The sequence below is a fragment of the Nematostella vectensis genome, chromosome 9 (assembly GCF_932526225.1).
Source record: "Nematostella vectensis chromosome 9, jaNemVect1.1, whole genome shotgun sequence".
NCBI classification, from domain to species: domain Eukaryota; kingdom Metazoa; phylum Cnidaria; class Anthozoa; order Actiniaria; family Edwardsiidae; genus Nematostella; species Nematostella vectensis.
This window is the reverse complement of record NC_064042.1, coordinates 2,440,483-2,459,980: the sequence shown is the minus strand read 5'-3', so window position 1 is coordinate 2,459,980 and position 19,498 is coordinate 2,440,483. Positions and strand designations below refer to the sequence as shown.

At 47.8% G+C, this 19,498-nt stretch overlaps 2 protein-coding genes across 4 annotated transcripts in view; one reads left to right on the top strand and one right to left on the bottom strand.

Annotated features, from left to right (window-relative positions):
* The window catches only part of LOC5511648 (tetratricopeptide repeat protein 12), a 59,125-nt gene that overhangs the window by 24,145 nt on the left and 15,482 nt on the right, over positions 1–19,498 (bottom strand). For 2 of the 3 annotated variants that reach the window (XM_048732600.1, XM_048732601.1), the window contains exon 13: positions 8,903–8,995. In XM_048732600.1, the coding sequence (XP_048588557.1) occupies positions 8,903–8,995 (93 nt within the window). Of the gene's footprint in view, positions 1–2,113; positions 3,560–8,902; positions 8,996–19,498 lie in introns of those variants that run through there. The other variant, XM_048732602.1, reaches the window with a different exon arrangement.
* LOC5511651 (melanopsin-B) lies at positions 573–9,190 on the top strand. The gene is made up of 2 exons (XM_001631969.3): positions 573–1,859; positions 8,102–9,190. Exons 1-2 carry the CDS (start codon positions 1,009–1,011, stop codon positions 8,190–8,192), a joined length of 942 nt encoding a protein of 313 aa, XP_001632019.2. The 5' UTR covers positions 573–1,008; the 3' UTR covers positions 8,193–9,190.

Genomic DNA, 19,498 nt, shown 5'->3' with positions numbered 1-19,498 from the left:
ATAATCGCTGCTTAGCCAATTTGGAAACATCGTAAGTCCACAAGTAAATTATTATTTTACTCATAAAATCGCTACCAAAATTCCAAGTATTTGATAATCGTTTTTGTGTTTGAAAAACGATTTTAAAATCTTTTCATAGCAGCTAGTGTTTCCGCACGTGTAATAATTAGCAATTTGTAATTTGCGATCAAGAATAATTTTGGCACATCCATTTAAGCTTTGTAAACGTTTGATAAATAAATTAAAAATAATAGATATAATATCATAAATAACAGATATCTTCTATTCACACCTATGTGACAAACAGTATTATTTTTTGGAAAAAGAAAAAAAATGCATATTGCTTTTTACCAAGCAAGTGTTTTAGGCCGAAGGGATTCCATCTGAGACAATTATTAGTTTCCTATTATTGTCTCAAATCAAATCAACCAAATGTAAACTTAATTTACTGAGCACAAAGCATAACAACCAGTGCTAGTTAAATTCAAATACGTATTATTGAGAAGATAGTAATCTAAAAATATTCAATTATATCGAAAAAGATAAGAAGTAAAAGCCTTCCATCGCCATGGGTTTTCCCAGTGTCCATAAAACATTACTCGGCACCCATAACCTTGCACAGTACAATTTCAAGGATAAAAATTCCGGCACCAAGGCCACGATTAGAAGCGTCCGTTGAGTCTGCTATCAGGACCACAGTGTCCTTATCAATATCTGCTGAGAAAACGCGCAGACATTTTCCGGCGGTTAAATACCCTATTGACTGCACTACGTGTTAATTCGGCTGTTTGCAAAGAGCAAACTTGGTATTCACAAGTCATCTGAAAAATGAACAAGCGTTAAATGAAAAATGAGTTAATCACCCTATACAAAAATCGCAACGAAATTTACCGATATAGCACAAAAAAGATGTCGCCTAGCAACAAGTGTGACGCACGTCACAATCGAGAATTATCAAGTTATGTAATTATCGATTCGGCCGATTAAGAGCCGATTAACAGGAGAAAGATGGCTGGTCCTGCCTTCGCCGTTTTTGTGGCGTTCACCTTCGTGTTCGGTTTGATGGCTCAGGCCCTTACAATCACGATCTTCGTGCGCGACGAGAACCGCCACTTCAAGTTATCACCGTATTTTGTGAACCTGGTCGTGTGCAACCTGCTACTTCTGCTATCAAGTTACCCACTCGCGTTCATCGCGTCAGTGAAGGACGCTTGGGTCGGAGGAGAGATCGCATGTCAAGCGTCCGGCTACATCGTTAGCGTAGCGGCCGCTGTCTCATTTGTCACGATGGCATTTTTCACGATGGAAATCTACCGCCATGTAACTAAAACCGACATCACCATCAACGAGAGAATTCAAACAAAGCGCTGCGGAAAGACTGCAAAGATCATAAGTTTTATTTGGGTCTATTCCTGTGTGTGTGTCGCTCCTCCTTTGCTTGGATGGAGCTCCATGACCGAGCAATCAGGCCACACCAACTGCGCCCCGGACTGGGTCACCCAAGACGCGGAAGGTCTCAGCTACCTTATCTTTCTAGTCATCGCCGTTTTTCTGATCCCTATGGCAGTGACCGCGATGTTTTTTATCAAGCTGTACCGGTACTTCCACAATCCGCAGATAGATGTCAACGCCACTCCATCGTTCCTGTTGAAGATTGAGCGCTACAAGATGACGCTGAAGGTCGTGTTCGCTGCGATATTGGCAAACGCGTTGTGTTGGTCGCCTTACGCCCTGTACAGCCTCGTGTCAAGTTTCAAGGGGGAGGAAATGGTGACGGGATATCAAAGCCTCATACCAGCCCACTTCGCCAAGATCAGTGCAGTTGTTAACCCTATCGTCTATTGGATTTTCAACCCACGGTAAGTCGAAACAATAAAAATTGGTTGGTTAGGTAGACAAAAGCTATGTGAAACGCAATACTGAAGAATTTTACACCACTATACTGGATTGAAATTAAAAAGATGGTTTTATCTGATCAGACCATACTAAATAGCCACTTCATCTTATATTTATGCTCTAACTGAAAAGTCAAAGCCAAGTATGACTCTTATAGTATGTTTCTTCATTAGCAAATTAAATTTCGATTTCCAAATTCTATTCCTTCCTGTTATTACATAATGTTTTAATCTTTTATTCGTTTACGCCTAAATTAAGGCTCCACAAAATTTGATATCATGTCTCTCTGTGTCTTTCCATTATTATATACGGAGACGTGAATTTTCAGAGATAATGGATGTATTAGCAGCGGCAAAAAATATCACTGGGTATTTAGAAGAAATATATATAATTAACCTTAGCATGGGTTTCCCGTTCACTACACCTTTTGCTGTTCATTACCAGGAAATCTACATTCATTTGCGGCAATATACGATCAATAACGCAAATATACATTCATTTTCGTCATAAAGCACTCATTTGCGTGAACACAAATTTCATTAGCGATATTTACATCGCCAGTAACATTCAATCGCAAAAATCGACAGTCATTCGCGCCTTTCGTCATTCAAAGGCGAAAAATATACTTTCATCTGCGTTTTCATTCGACCATTATTAAAAAATCGATAAACAATTAGGCGAATTGACAGTCAACTGTGTGCAACACATATTTATTAACATCTTTATAACAAAGAGTGAAATTCAATAGCATTTATAGACAGTCATTCACGCGAATATGACATACATTACTGGGTTTATACAAGCATTTGCGCGTTCTTTACATTCAATAACGAAAAATCTATTTCAATAACGGTGAGTCATGCTAAAGTTCTACATAGAGCATTTTGCATTAGCCCTCGATCACCTCACCATTCAGACATCTTGGTAAATATGTTTGCATGAATCGGTACCACTGAGCGCATTTAGCAGGGGTTATACTAATACCAATATTGCGCTACAAACGCTTGCAAAAGCAAACGCGTACGGAAAACTCCCAATGCAAGGCCTTGGTCTCTAGCCGCGCCCCTATCTCCCATCCGGGCTTGTACTTCTGGTCTTAAGATGTCAGCTTTTACAGCCGCTTTAAGAGAGCTTATTGCCTGCTCCACAATGTTCAAAAAGGGGCTGTAGGGTGGTAGCATTTTCAGCTCTGTATTGGGCTCCATAGTAAATAAATATCACCATCTCGTCCGGGTCGAGGTTAAGTCTAGCCTGCGTAAGAAAGCCGCTGAACCGCTGTGCGTTCATGCCACCAATAATTGCCGAGTGGAATACAAGACCATTGATTGGAGATATTGCCATTGTTACGGTAATGTTCCTCCCACGCTGCCCGCAGACCTGTCTATAGGCTCGCTCTCCTTGTCTCGCCCTCCCGTGACATCTTGCGGTCCAGATATTGTAGCCGCATTCATCTACAAAGACCGAATGATGCACGACACTACGGTTCATGAACCAGTTGCCGTAGTCTACTCTCTTCTGTAGAACGTCAGGTCTGTTCCTTTCCGCTAGGAGGGGCCTTGCCAGCTTTACACGAAACAACATGCCATCTAGCGTTCTCGCTACCGTGCGGTCGTGAATCCTTGGTTTCAAGGGCAGTCGCCTTCTTAGTTCTTGGTTGATACGGCTGAGAGTAAGAAGGCAGTTGTCGTTAATGATATCGTTGAGGCAGTCTCTCATCTCGTCATCTACTCTTACGTTATTTCTTCCACCTCGTGGTCTTTCTTCAATTCTCCCTTCTCGTATGTATCTAGCAACGATACCACGGGCTGTGGAAGGGTTGACCCCCAATGTGTCCGCCACCAGGAGATAATCTTCCTCTTCATCTTCGAATGACCGTATAATTCGCTCGCGGTGCTCAAAGGGGATTCTATTTGTTGGAGGCATTGCAACGGTACTGAACAATGACACGAACTGTACAGTATTGCCGAACAGAAAAAAACTGTACAATGTTGTCTACATTTATACCGTTATTTGTTTGAAAAGGGTTGCATAACCTTTTGTCAGAATGCGAAAGCTTATAAAATAACTAGTTTGGTAAAAAAAAAAAACACTCAAATTATCTATTGTTTTATTGAAAAAAGATTTTTGGTTAATAAATGCAAAGAAGGTCTAAATGTTTGTATAATCGCAATAATTTATGTCATGTCCGTATAAATGTTGTCTATAAATTCAATTGAATTCACTCTTTTTGTTAAAGATGTCAATAAACACTAACAAATATAAGTTAAATCCATATGACTGTCAATTCGCACATTTGTCTATAGATTTTTTGTTAATGATCGAATAAACACGCAGATTAAAGTACATTTTTCGCCTTTTAATGACGAAAGGCGCGAATGACTGTCGATCTTTGCGATTGAATGTTACTGGCGATGTAAATATCGCTAATGAAATTTGTGTTCACGCAAATGAGCGCTTTATGACGAAAATGAATGTATATTCGCGTTATTAATCGTAAATTGCCGCAAATGAATGTAGATTTCCTGGTAATGAACAGCAAAAGATGTAATTTACTTGTTTTCACTTTCATTATATAAAATAATGCAAGTTGTTTGTTTTTTAAAAAAGTTGCAAAGGCTATAACAATAGAAACACGAACAAAAATGCAAGTGGCCGTTGATTATCATTCACGCGACACTTAAAAAATCAAGATAGCGGTCAGTTTCTTTAAGATCAAAAACATCTGTATAAGATTTATACAACACAAGGCTTTTTATGGCTGAAAGCATTGACTACCTGTCTAACCAATATGCAATTATCGATATAAATAGGATCTACAAGCAATATAAACGAACGCCTCTTTGTAATATAAAATCCACAGGCGATATAAACAAACGGCTCAAGTCACTACATAGAATTCACGAAATCGGGGCTTTTGGTGGGTCTTATACACAAGGCTAGAAGCATGGGTAGCGGACATTCACACATACAAACCAACCTTTTTAAGCTAAGAGCATATAGCCGAAAAATATTGTTTTGTTAAGTGTGGTGCGTGCTAAAATGCAGAATCAAATTGTGTTTTTAATAAAAACCTCAAATATCATTGCTATTGGTGTAATTATGTTCCAATACTTTCATTTAAAAACATCTTTAAGAACGTGATCTATAATACAGGAGAAAATGTCTTGAAAGGGCCTTTTTGGCCCTCTCCTGTTAAAAATCCTGGCAACGCCGCTCGAGCGACGGAAGACAAAGCAGAACGCGGAAAATGCATCCTGTCTCGTTGATGTAGGCTTCCTCTGATATGAGGGCCTAGGCCCTAGGCAAAAAGAAGAGCGTAAAGACTTCGTTATGAAATACTAAAAGGCAGCACGTGAAAATGAATTCCGTGTTAAATAATCTCACGTGTACTCAATTCAAATGTACCCCGCAAGCGTTTCTAGGCAGATGGCCAGGTTTTGGGATTGACTGAATAAAGGAGGCCTAGACTAAAGAGGGTAGTTCTTTTCAATTATCTTGCTTGCTATGTCGTCATTTTTATAATTTTTAGTAAACCATTGCCGTTGGTACTTTTTGGATATTAGCTTTTTTGATGTTGAGCGGTTTTCATGAAACCGTGGAAAACATTTAGCTGAATAAGGAGGCCTAGAGTATAGCGGGTAGTTCTTGTCAATTATCTTGCTAGCTATGTCGTCATTTTAATAAATCTTTCTTGTTTGTACTACTTTGGATATTAGCTTTTTTGATGTCGAGCGGTTGTCATAAAACCGTGGAATACTTTTTCGCTTTAAAGCATCAATTCACTGTAGACTAATGTTTTTTGTTTGTCTGTTTTCATTTTTTGCTGGCTTAAGGTATCAGAATCGGCTGATCTTATATCTTCCAAAAACCCTTTTGTAGACTTTTTTCAAATCATCTATATGCCTATTTATGAATATATTCTATATATATTCTATATATTCTATATATATGAGGGAGATGTTGAGTAGATAAGGCTTATAATTTAGCGTGATGGGTCTGTGTGTGTTTTGGAATGGTAGTGGTGCGGAGGTCGATTTAAAATTTGTGAGGTTATGGTGTAAATGTGGGTGATAATGTATCGTTATGATGTTAGGTGATCGTAAGGTGTTGGTTTGTGGGAAGGTAGGGTGGGTCATAGGGTGTGGTCGCTTGTAGTTGGTTTTTGTGCTGTGGGGTAGATGATTGTATGGTGGGGGAGGGGGCTGTATGTAGGTGTTTGTGTGTGGGGGGGAATTGGTTGTGGGGTAGTGTCTGGTGTAGGGTGTGGCTGGTTGGTGTTTTGTGGGTTGGTTGATATAGTCGTGGGATGCTATGGTGTGTATGTAGTAGGCTATGTGTGGAGGGGTAGATGTATGTGTGGTGGGAGGGGGGTTGGGCTGTATGTAGGGTGTGGTGTTGGAGGGAGCGCTGGTTGTAGGACTAGTGGCTGCTGTAGGGTGTGGTTGGTTTGGTGTGTTGTAGGGTGAGTAGTGTTGTGGCCATGGGGGGGGGGGGGGGGGAAGGGGTGTGTGGTTTTGGTGTTGGCAGGCCTCTCTTCTCGTCCATGTCGCGTTCTTTCTCTTCATCAGGATCGGTGAAGTCCGACTCTTCCTCAGTGGACGGTCCCGAACTCTCGCTGCTAAACGTAGCAATCCCTCTTTTCTTTAAACTATCTTTCATCTTATCGATGGAGTGGTACGTCGTCTTTCCTGGCGAGGAGAACGTTGTCACATTTCTCACTCGACCGTCGAGGCCACAGGACTTTCTCACACTTTTTTTTTTCAGCCGACCGGTAAAGCTACAACCCGCCGAGAGCCAGGTCCAACTCCACGCTTCTCTACTGCCTTTTTCCCCAACGCTTTCATTAACTTTTTCCTTGCAAGATTCAAGCTTCTTTTTTTATTTTCTTCGGGTTTTCGCCATCGCACACGTCCAAACACAGAGGTCTCTTTCTCAACACACAACACGACAGAGCGCCCACGCGAAGAACACGCGACAGGACCGGAAGTGAAATTTCGCTTTTTTTGATTGGCAGGTCCATAGCAACCGAATGCTTAGGCTAAAACGATTTGCTGTAAAATTAGACAAATTATACGAAAAAATTATAGATGTCGACCTAAGAGACCATTTTACCCCTTCGGCATTTAATATTTTGTAGTGAAATTTGCCAACAATGCTTTTAACGCTAAACTCGAGGTGCTCTCGGTTGCATTTTGCGTTTTTCGAAATATTAAAAAAACGGTGCCATGTCAAATTCTTGAAAAACAAAATTTCTTAAAATATTGTTGATATAGCTCAAAACCCATTACGCAACCGAGAGCACCTCGAAAATGTAACATTCTAGAAGACTGCAAAAAGAAAATCGCAAAAAGTATTTTTCCAAAGGAATAAAATGCGTTTTCCCAATTTAGACTCTCAATGGGGGGTCAACCCTAATTGGATAAGGGAATGGTATCAGGTGTCAAAAAATAATGAAAATTGTTCCTCCATGATCATACTTTGGTGGTACAAGATTTCAAAACCTGAGCTTTTATGCACTTGCTTGTACAATTTTTCAAAAAATACCCCTATTAGCCGATTCTGATACTATACTACACTTAGACAATAGCAATTTGTTTCAAGGATTTATAAAAGCCATCGTATGTGATCTAGCAGAATATCATCATGAATCAGCAGCAACATCATCGTACGTGTAGCATAGTACTCAATTATACCTTGCACTAGCCAGAGACCACGAGGAGAATTCTTCAAAATAAATCTTATTTGATTGCCCTTAAAACTAGCCTACGTGTAGCCGCTGACTCGCGAAATCCTCGCGAGTCAGCGGCTACACGCAGGCTACCTTAAAACTCACCACACACAGTTACTGTAGCTACGCAGCCGGTTTGAGGATTTGTTAATACACACTCTTTTTGTTATAAGAACGTCTAATTTTCAGTCGAGGCTGGGCCGATGTTATTTTTGGATTAAAACTGCAGCACAAAAAGCTCTAGCAAACTAGCCAATCTGAGCAAAAAACAAGTAATAGCCCACACAGATGAGCTACGGAGTATCATTGTCAATACTCCCATTAAATAGTGCAGGCAAGTCTCCACCGAGTTTTAAAACTCTTGTTTTCATACGAAGTGATGATTCTCTCAAGGCCAGATTAAAAACGCATTTTTATATCAAGTTGTAGGGAAAGATTATCTTCCGATTGATCTCACGTCGCCATTTTAATTTTCAGCTTCCGCAAAACAGCCAAGCAAATTATCATGTGCTCATTGAACAAAGTCCAGCCTGCACCAGCTGAAGATGACGACCAACCGTCCAACTGACACTACCCAGCAGGACGTAGCCACAACTATGACTCCCACTCATTTGAAATATCATCATACTCTTAAAACAAGACCCGCACAAACCTTAATTAACCTCCAATCAAACCAGACAATAGATGTGAGATTCAAAAATCATTCGCCAATCATTCGCATTCTTACCCTAATTTCCGATCGTTTGATTACGTTGCTTTAAATCCACCAACGTTTTATAAATCCACCGCCAGGAAGCCAGATGATTGACTACGATTAGAACCGACAGAAAATCGATTTTTGGGCTTATTGACTCCGATTAGAACCGACGGAAAATCGATTTGGTCTCAACTGCGTGTGATCAAGTAGAAGTGTAAATGAGCCAGTAAAAATACAACCAAGCATTAAAGGATTGGAAAGACAAACAAAAAAAATATAGAAAAATGCAAAATAAGTCTGGCATGTTTTAGCGATAGCCGAGCTCTATAGATCCCCTAATCCCGAAGGAAGACCGCTTTCACTGGATCTCGATGATGAAAAGCATAAAAAGCGAATCTTTTCTTAATGAAGCGTTTAAGCTGGTACATACGGAGACGAAGCGGCATATTCCCTAAAGATCTCAAACGCAAAAGTGTTTCCGGTGACGCTAGAAGAACTAGAACTTTGCGATTGCCGCGGATTGATCGTTATATAACCACGACCAGAAGCCAACAAAAAAGGACTACTGAATAGCAACTTACCCATCATCCAACGCGATGTTGTTAACTGTTGACATGGCAACCTCAGAAACAATTGTTTCCCGCGCTGCAACCTTTAAAAGCTCCTCCATGACTCTGAGGAAGAAAGAGGTTAAGGCTATGGTCAAGGATGTACGTCAGGAGGCGCGTGCATCCCCGCTCCCCTCCCCCGGGAAAAAAAAAGCTCACGTTAAGCTGTAGCACCCGGAGGCGGTGACTGGTTATGTTTCCATACCAGGAAATAACCGAAGGAGGCGCCTATTGCCACCTGCCCCCCACCCCCCCCCCCCCAGAAGAAAGAGGTCATAAGTAACGCGAAGCTCTAGCACCCGCTGGTAACTGCTCCCCCAAAAAGGTCACATCGTGAGTGTAAAGTGTCACAGTTACACATTTGGTGCTTTTGATTGGTTAGGGACTTGCGCAGAAGTGGCGTGGTTATAGAAACCATTCATTGCTGACCCCAAGGGGGGGGAGTGGGTCATTTCATAGACACCGAAACGCGTTTCGCGTAGATTAATAATTGCTTATTATATATATATATATATATATATATATATATATATATATATATATATATATATATATATATATATATATATGATGGTTGAAGGCTTTCATAGAAAGTGCTCAATACTCGAAAGTAGAGCGGTGTATAGTGTTGGTTTGAGAAAAATACAAACTACATAGGTTTCCCTACAGGTCTGTTTCGTGGTTGCACACTCATAAGGGGATTTAATGAGAATATTCCTACCATCGTATATATACTATTAACATTGAAATTTACATAATAATAGACTGATAGTTTTAGCTAAGGCGGCGAGAGGAACAATAGCGAGTTACATAAATATGCAGGGCGGAACGTGTGAAAAATTGATAGCGCGAAAATTTAACGGTGACGGGATTAACAGTTCTAATTGTTTCGTAGCAGGGCTTTGTTTCTGTGGCGGCACGAGGACACGAGTTCATTGCGTTTATTTAGAGTTGATAGTTTGGGTTGGCAGATGATTGTCAGCTTTTCCTTGAGGCAGAGGTTGCAACGCTTAGTGGTACTGTTGTAGGCGGAGTGGGAAGAAAGAATGCGCCATGAAATAAAGTACTCAATCATGTTGTCCTTGAGAGTCCAGACGTGTTTGCTGAGTTCGGTGGAGTTTCTGTGTTTGGCGTGTCGGAATGATGCGGTGTGGTTTCTGTACCTGGTCTTGAAGCTATATATATATAGTAGTGTGAAGAAAGACGCTACGATTCCCAACTATATATAATGCGTGAGTGCAGGCGTTCATATAACAGTGCTAAATACATAGGTGTAGAGCGGGATATATATGAACTACCGTTTCATCTCTACAAGCCTGTTGCCCACTCATCAGGAGATTTATTAAGAATATATTACTACCATCACTTATATACTATCTATGTATAAAATTAACATGAAAATAGGGCGTGAAATTTAAATGGCTGTTATGATGAAATTGAATAGTTCAGCTGTTGCATAACAAGGCTTTGTTCCTGTGGCGGCACGAAGACACTAGCTCGTTACGCTTGTTTAAAGTTGATAGCTTGGGTTGGCGGATAATGAAAAGTTTTTCTTTGAGGCAGAGATTACATCTTTTGCTAGAGCTGTTGTAGGTGGAGTGAGATGACAGGATTTTCCATGAAAGAAAGTGTTCTATGTCGTTGTCTTTAAGGCTCCATATGTACTTGCTTAGTTCGGTTCGAGTTTTTCAAGGCATACCCTTAAGCGCAAGCTGCTTAAGCCGCTCATGCCGGCGAGCTCGCGGCCAGAGGAAGTCTGGCGCGAGTTCGACCCTTTGCTACCGAAACGGCGGCAGAAGGGCCCAGAGGGCTTAGACCCCGAGAAGTACTATTCTCTCTTCGTCGGCGGCGCCCATCTTCGGTTCCCAAGCGTGGATGCCACTCTTCGGGGCCAAGACATAAGCGCCGGTGTTTACCAGGAGATACGAGATCTTGGTGGAGCAGGTGTCATTGCTCCAAAGCCGGTTATGCGGGGGCCTGATATTAATGATGATGGCTCGGTGTGGTGGGTCTCGCACGAGCGAGAGTCTCTGCGGGAAAACGCAGTGTTGCCACCCGTGCTTGAGATGGTAGAACCTGACCGGCGTTACAGACTCTTTACGGTCGTTGGTAAGGCCCCCGCAGAGCCATTGGCGCCAATCACAGGGGAGGAAGGGCGTTCGGAGCACGAGATTGGTGTGTCATTAGTCAAAAGAGGGGACCAAATCGCAGTCGGCGCCCTGGAAGGCATCGATGCGGGTATTTGGGAGAAAGGACAAGAGTACCTCGTCTACGTGAGATACGAGCTTCGCCCTTTACCTGAGCAAAATGGTGAGCCCGGGCCAATGTTTGAGCGAGGGGGGGGGGGGGGGGTGACACCTTCGCTAACTGTGTTGTGAGTTATGTCGCCGACTTCTTGAGGAATCGCGGCACCTCGCGCTCCCTCGGTCTAACCAAGACACGAGGCAAGATCCTCGAGCGATTTGACAAGATGCTGGCCACTACGGCGCAGGCGCAGGTTGAGTCCAAAGTGTGGAATAGCAAGGAAAACTTAGGGGCGCAGCCTCATGCGCACATCGACATGCGTGCGGCGTACCTAGGATGCGAGGACAGTCTCTACGGCGGCGCCTCGGACGCCATTGATTTGGTACGGAAATACGGCTTCTCTACGAACGTGTATCGTATCGCGAATGTTGTTGGACGGCCATTGAGCGAGGTTCTTCAACTAACCGGGGCCATTCAGCTGACCGAGTGGGAGTTCTCTGAGGCCTGCCACCCCTACACTTCCGGGAGGGTAGGGCAGCACTTGGAACAAAACGAGGGCTGGATCACCACGCCAGAGCTCAAGGACCTGTTAGACTCGGGTGACCTCGTCATGGAAACGGCGAGGAAGGTGTTGTATAGCGTCGGAAAAAAGGACTCCATCAAGTTCCCCCACTCCATCGCGTGCCGCCCCGGCGGCGAAGACTCGCAGTACCCTGAGGGTAGAGATCTCGCTGTCCGTTTCGTAGGCAAGTGCGCTCGCCATAGCGAGTGCTGTAAGGTACAGACTAAAGTGCTACGCATCATCCTAGGGTATCTCGCCACGCGGCCGTGTCAGGTAGTGTGTTGTGGCGACTATGGGCAGGTCCCGCCCTGGGGATATAAAGAGGGGCCTCACTATATGCTCAAGGAGTGGGCACAAGGGAACATCCGCTGGTTCGAGTCCGACTACCGCTGCCTGTGTGAAGTCTGCGGAAAGCCGTACAGTACATGCGACTGCGGCTCTGCCGCGCCCTCCTCCAGGCTCCACGACATAAAGGGCCGGATTTGGTGTCAGCCAGATTCCCAACAGCTTGGTGTGTTTCGAGAGGAGTGGGATGGGATGGCGTTCGACGCGGCGACCGAGCAGGCCCACCCAAGCGATATGTGGGTATACTCGACCAACAAGATGGGGGCTCTTGTTCAGCAGCGATTGGTAGAGCACCACAGGAAAAACTACCCCCGATTGCCAGCAACCATCCGCTTTGACCCCGATCCTAGCGTCGCGCATCGTTATCGCAAGCAAGGGCGGCCAGTACCCGCGCCAGGCAAAAGGGGTGAGAAGGTCGACGCGTACAAAGGCACGGCAGTCGAGGTTCCTCTCGACGCGGTCCTTAACGGGCTTCCCCTCGAGTGGAAATACGCGGGCTGGGGAACCGTTCACCGGGTGCAGGGCAAGACTATCCAGACTCCAAGATGTCTGTTTATCATAGACCACAGCTTAGAGGGCTGGATCACGAATGCTGTATACACCGGCATCTCCCGTGTGCGGCACGCCGACCAGATAGTCCGCGTGATCCCCCCCCCCCCCCCCCCCGATAACACCCCCGGTGCCTTGGTTCCCACAGGACTGCAGGCTACGCCCAGTGAAGAGCTCATTTTATGCGCGAATCAAGCGATACGTTATAGACGACAGGCAAAAGGGTCGCACAAAGTACACGGGATTGCACCACGTTCTGACGGTAGACCACGTACTCGGCATAATTGCTTAAGCGGAAAAGATGTGCACGGTCTGTGGCACTCAGCTTCTGCTTCAGGGGTACACCAAGAGCCATCCCCAATGCTTCAGTATCGACCGGCTGGACGACAGTCAGGGTCACTACAAGTGGAATGTCAGACTCACGTGCCTTAGCTGCAATAGAAAGGCACAAGCGCTGATCACGCTAGCGTGGCGCTACGCAACTGCGAACGCGTGAAGAAGTGCTTAGAGTACGCCGTGTAATACAACACTGGCTGTCCGGGCTCCATAACCCTCTTTAGTATTGGGTATGCCTTGCTTGTCCACCACGGGTCCGCCGCTCGCCGTCGGCCCTTGTCCTGGAGGTCTTCGTCGTTTACGGCGATGTACACCTCCGTTCCGACCTCTAAGGGGGGCGTTTCGGCTTTGAGAGGCACGCGCCTCAGCTTTATGGCGTCTTTGGGCGCAAAGCCAGTCATGCGAGTCCTCGTTGCGTTTATGTCCGAGATGACGATTGGCAAAGCGGTAACCCACTCGCGGTTTGTTTCGCCGGATGCAAGCTCCTTAGAGTACTGCGAAATAGGCGCAGTGCCAGCCAGCGATGGAAAGACTCGGCGAAAGCTTGGCTCCTGTGGTGCCCTGGCTCAGCCCGTCGGACCTCCACCCCGTGGTCTGTTAGGAGCTTTGTGGTAGCACCCTTGAACTCCGTGCCGTCATCAACCATGAGGACTTCAGGCCATGTGAGAGGTCCCTCTGCATAGATGTCATAGCGAGTTCGCGGGAGACGACGGCCGGGCTCTTAGTCCTCAGTGGGCGGGCGGCTTTATATCGTGAAGCAACGTCAACGACAGTCAGGGCATACTTGTACCCGCGGTCGGTTGGCAAGAATAGCAGGTCCGACTGGTGGATACGGTTTGGTATCTGCTCCGAGAAGTGGGCGTCGGTAGTCGGAGGAGGGGGTGTCTGTGCGTACCGACGGGCTGCGAGCTTACCCACTTGCGCACTCGATCTATGGAGGCTGAGCCCTTGGGAAGTTTGGCATGCAGAGCGGTCACTCCCTGGAAGCCACCTCTGGCGTAGTATATAGGACGAAGGAACGCATCGAGTTCTTCGTCGGACATGCGTTTCGCCGCCATTACGTGTCGGCAATGTACTGCAACAGGTGTATCAGTCTCCAACAGGCGGTTGCCGTCTGCTCGGGTAGTGCCGATGCGGTCTTTCTGAGGTCGGTAGGCCCTCGGAGAACGACATTGGCGAATCTCTTAACGTACTCCCTGTCTGCGCGCCACAACTCGAGGCTTCGGTTAGCAATGTCACCAAAGCTACATAATCCACCCATCGACGGCACCTTCGGTGTCACTCGCTAAGCAGCGGCTGCTACCTCGTGCATAGCACTCCACAACTGGTCTGCAATCATCTTATACGTATACGTATACGTGTAAGGGAAAACTCTAACTTCGAGAACTTTTTTGTCTTGAGGGCCTTCATGTACTCTTTCATCTTCTCTTCTGAGAGCTCCGCGCCGTAGTCATGCAGGATAGCTTTCATGTCCGCCTTGCTCGGGGTATAGAAGACCACCAAGGCCGCGATGTTCTCACGGAACTGCTTCGTGATGCTGGTGAGCTGCTGCGTGATCACCCACACGCTAATACCCACGTGGCGCGCGCTGAACGCCAGGTTGACGAGCTAGTCAGAGCGCCTCTTTACGTCTTTCGAGGCCGCACAGTCGTCGAGTATGATTAGCGTATTAGTGCCTGCGAAGACAGCGGAGACAAACCTCAGCAGTATGTCGATCTGACCCGCCTCAGGTGTGACGACAAACAGACGATTGTCCCCTCGCCGAAGCCGTCGTATGTTTTGTTGTAGACAAAGGTAGGGCACACGAGTACGATGTAGTCAAACTTGCCCCGGAAAGGGCCACGCAGCCGGTTCACTATGAATCGGGTCTTCCCGATTGACTTCGGGACCACGATGAGAGCGTTAAATGGGATGTTTTTCGGGTCCATACCGCGCTGCGCCGGGACGGCAAGGGCTTCGCACACTTCAGTATTGTATGGACTCTAGCTGTCCGTTCATAAGGTTCATTTGGGCGTCGGCCACCACAAACACGTGACAGTTTACGGTACCCTGGCCGCTTGCCGTGCGTTTTATCTCGAGATGCACACCGTCGCGGGTGTTGACCAATCGGAGGCCACCCCCATGGATAGCACTGTCGTCCGTCGTTTGAAGGTCGATCCACAGAGCAAACTTGTTATCGCCATAGAACGACTCGGGGCTGACTGCCGGGTCGGCAGGCGCTCCGCTGTGCCCCCCGGGGAGGGGCGGACAAACCGCCTTTTCGCCTCCCTCCAGAAATCCGTGGGGCGTACTCCCTGGCTAAAGACCTTGTTTGGCATGCCATCGATTGTAACGCGAACGCTCTTGATGTCGGGGTACACGAACTTCTCAGAGTCCCTGCCGTGTATGGCTCCACAAAGAGGAGCAACAGACCACACATAGACCTTCGCGGCAGGTTGAAACTCTCGTTGATTATGCTGTCCGTCCCTAATCACGAAGGTCTTGTGGAGGTTCACTTGCTCGTAGAAGAACGTTGTGCCGTTTTGGTAGGCGGCGGCTGCAGACCGGGCGAGGTTGTCGTCCCTCAGGCTTTCGTATTCCAGCTCTAGATTTTTGATGCCGTAGGATAATTCGGCAGCATCGCTTCCGACTACTACCTGGTCAACCGTTGCGAGCGTGATCTCGAAGAGCAGCGCCTCGGAGAGCGCCCTTGGGTACAGTACGCCGTGGTCCGTCAGCAGAGGATGGTCTAGAGGGATGGTGTACTTCGCCTTCGCGTCGTCTCCTTGGCGTTACTAGTCGCTTTATCGCCAGCCTTGGAGCGAAGCTTGCGCATGTTTTCTGACTGTATGCCCTGCTCCAGGCGGTCCTCTCTCTCGACCTTGGACAGGTAAAGCTCCTCATACATCTTAAAAACATCTTAGCGGTTGGTGTCCTGGAGCGTTTCTCCTGCAAACGTGATTTTCAGGCGGCTCATGAGATTTCTGCCGACGTTGTTCACGACGGTATTATTCTCTTGGCCTGAGATGGAGAGATCGAAACCGACCCTCAAGGAGCCAGGCACAGGCGTGACGCCTTCCGATAGCTTTGGGACCGCCACATATAGCGTCTCGCCGGGAGAAGCCGTCGACGGGTTGAGTGTGACCCGGTAAACAGTTCTCTCGGCTTTCAACCCCAGAGGAATTCTGGGTGTTCGTTGGGGGTCAAGTTTATCGCTGACTGACATCCCTATTACGTATTACGTATATTACATATTATATTTATATATATATATATATATATGTGTGTATATATATATATTTCCTACAAACCAAGATATATCCCGCATTACACCTATGTATTAAGCACTGTTATATGAACGTATATATATATATATATATATATATACTCTATATTAGACATGTCTAACAGTCCGCACCATAGCCACGCGACTTCGTAAGACATGTCTAATATAGCGTAGCATGGATTATGCGCACGCATCATGGATGATGTTGACGATGCCTTGCCGGGTGCGTCCGCCGATCGCGGAGCGGGGGACGACGAGACGACGCCCCTCATCCCGTTTGACCACGACGGTGGGGAGTCGATCCCAATGACGAGCACTTCATCGCGTATGCGCGGCATGACTGCGCGAAGCGCAACGCAAACGACAGCCGAAACCTCGTTCACCACAGAGGGTGCAGCGACAAGACTCGGTCTCCAGTCCCTCAGGGAAAAATACCCAGACAACGCAACCTCGACAAAGGAGGTTGGACTAAACCAAGACAGCTGTTCAATGAGAACGGGGGCGTTCGACAGGACGTTGCAAAGCTGAAAGGCTTCAAGCTGGCGATGGGGTCCGTGGCAGAGATAGACGCGGTCATCCAGGAGAACACAGAACGAGTCCAAGAGCTGCAAGGGGTGGTAGCCACAGACAGGGAGACCATCGACGACCCTAACACGTCAGAGAGTCGCCGCCAAGAGGCCCGTGAGCGGAACGAGAAGAGGCTAACCGAGATTGACGAACTAGAACGCGAAAACCGAGACCTCGAGAACCAAAAGCCGCTAAGGGAGCGCATCAAAGCCATCTTCAAAAAGTACGGCTTTACCGTCACCGCTATCGGGTTGGCCGTAGCGACGAAGATCGCGGCCATTGTGACGTCGCTCGGCAAGTCGCTCTCCTCCGTGGCCAGAGGGGTCGGTAACGGGCTTAAGGCTATCGGGAAAAAGCTAGGCGAGCTTCTCCCTGGGCTAGTAGGCAGCATCGCGAACTTCGTGTTTAAGGCTGCAGGAGAAGCGGTGAAATTCCTTGGCGAAAATGCGTGGCTGCTCATTCTAGCCGTAGCCGCGTTCTTGGTTCGTCGAATGCAAAGCAATCATCGGAACAAGTAATACGAGTGCCGACAACCCCGCCTTGAGGGCGGTGTGGTCACTTATTCCGCCCGGTCCGGGTGCGCTTGCCGTTCCTGCGGCAGTCATGCTATGCGCAGCATGCATACGCGAAGAGGGGGCAGGCGCTGCGCCCTCTGCGTGCACTTCCGTAGGTGTGAAAGCCTTGCTTTGCCGCCGGAACGGCACGCGGTCGATCCTCGGATCAGTCACGTGTTGCACCCTAGGATGCCCACCGGACATGTTATGAGCACCGACTGGCTTTGTCTCGGTGTTGATCGCGTTCGCGCCGAGCGTCATGGAGTCTGTGGCTTTCTGCAGTTTACTGTTGTAGCCCACGACGCTTTGCGTGTTTATCACCAGATCGCTCGGCATCAGCCACAATCCTGGTGCGACCGCAAGACTCAGTCTCACCTTGGCCTCCTGCACGGCTAACTGGTACCTTTGCACGCTTTGAGCGATGTCGTTTTCTATGATCGCGTCTTCAAGCAGCTTCGTGAACTTCGCCTGCGCCTCCATGGCCGGCCCAACGGCCCCCGCCATGGAGGAACGGACGTTCACCTGCGCGCCAAGCACTGCGTAGATGAACGCCTCGACCGAGCGATCGAGTCTTTCTAGCCCTGCTTTTGTCAGCCCCTCACCTTTGGGAGGCGCAAAACAGCTATATTGCACGCCCCCGTGGTCGTCGTTGCGTATGAAACCCACCTGCTTCCCACTATTGTACGTCCCACCTTCGTCGCTAAACAGATTGAGGTGGCTCGGGTACTCGTCCGCCGCCGTGTCGTAGCCACGGGTCACGTGCTCGTTGCCATACCCCTCCCCGGGTAGAACACAAACACATCGCCTAGCCTGTGGTTCCGCCAGCCTTTCCATCGGAAGTCCGGCTTACGCGGCAGACCGAGCTCTATGCATAGACGCTCAAAAGCGGCTTTCTTGTAGGGGTTATCTTTTTGCGTGAACGGGCTGTCGCCAGGCAGGGGGGCGCCGAGCTCGTAGAGTATCCTCCGCGTGGTAAAGTAGACGTGAAACCTTAGATATCCCCTGATGACAGAGGGGAGCGTGGAGAAAGCTGGGTCGGTTAGGGACACCCCGCATCCGGCGGTTGCGCACCAGACCGCAAAGTTGAGTTGCTGTGGCCAGTACCCATAGGAAGGCTCCGATAGCCACCGGCGAGACTCCTTGGCGGACTTGTGCATGACTACAGTCTCTTTAAATATGTCTTGGACCCTATTCGTGAATGATTTGTCCTCAGCCACGTGTATCTCTAGCTGCGTGAGTAGTGGGGTGATGTCTGAGGCCGTGCTCTCCACGGGGGTCGCGGGCACGGCGTAAAGGAGACCTCTGCGAGGCCGCCCGAGGGTCAGAGACCTAGGGAAACCTGATTTTGCGTGTTTGACTTGTTCGGCTATAGCGTGTTTGATATGTTCGGCTATAGAGGCTCCCGACGCCGCCGCCTTTTTCGTCTCTTCCGCCCCCCTTCGGGGGGCCGCCTCCTCGTTCAGCATCCGCCAGCCTTCCCAATCCATGCTTAGTCCTGTTAAACACGAAGGCGGGCTGTGTTCAACACAATGGTGTTCCTACATATTGTGCTCACCAAAGGCGAACAGACGCTCTTTTTCGAGCGGCCGATAAGGCGCCCACGCTTCGTGGCGCTCCGGCAGTGCTCGCTGTTTAACAGCTCTCGAGCGGGAGCATCAGATAACGACTATAGCCGCTAGCCCATCGCTACTCTGCCAGCCGGGCACCACACGGCCGAGTCCATCGTGGAAACGATCAACCGCGCTGAAAGCAAGATTCTGATCGCGAAGCTGGATCCCCTCACCGGGCTCATGTCCAATGGCGTTGCGTTCCTGAATGCCGAGCTTTGAGCACTATTTGGCCTAGAGGCTAAAGACGATCAGTTGGGGGAGCGGGGCCTCGCACTCCCCTTGGGGGGGGGGGGGGCACTTAAGGTGGCTTTGCCGGAAATAGAGGCCCTCTACATCTGCTGCGATATCGTAGATCGCACGCAATGCCTCCCCTTAGGCGGGCCTTCAAACGTTCTCGCTTGCCTAGAAACCCGCGGGAGACCGCAAGAGAAAGTCGTCTATGGACCGACACCCCCGTTTGTGTCGCGGCATCTTCCTCTGAGTTTGTCTCGAGTATCCAAATATGGATCTGGGATGACTGCAGTAGACGTGTGGACT

Coding starts and splice junctions, on each gene's coding strand:
- LOC5511651 (XM_001631969.3), top strand. CDS start 1,009: ATGGCTGGTCCTGCCTTCGCCGTTTTTGTGGCGTTCACCTTCGTGTTC. Junction 1,860..8,101: donor TATTGGATTTTCAACCCACG/GTAAGTCGAAAC, acceptor TTTAATTTTCAG/CTTCCGCAAAACAGCCAAGC.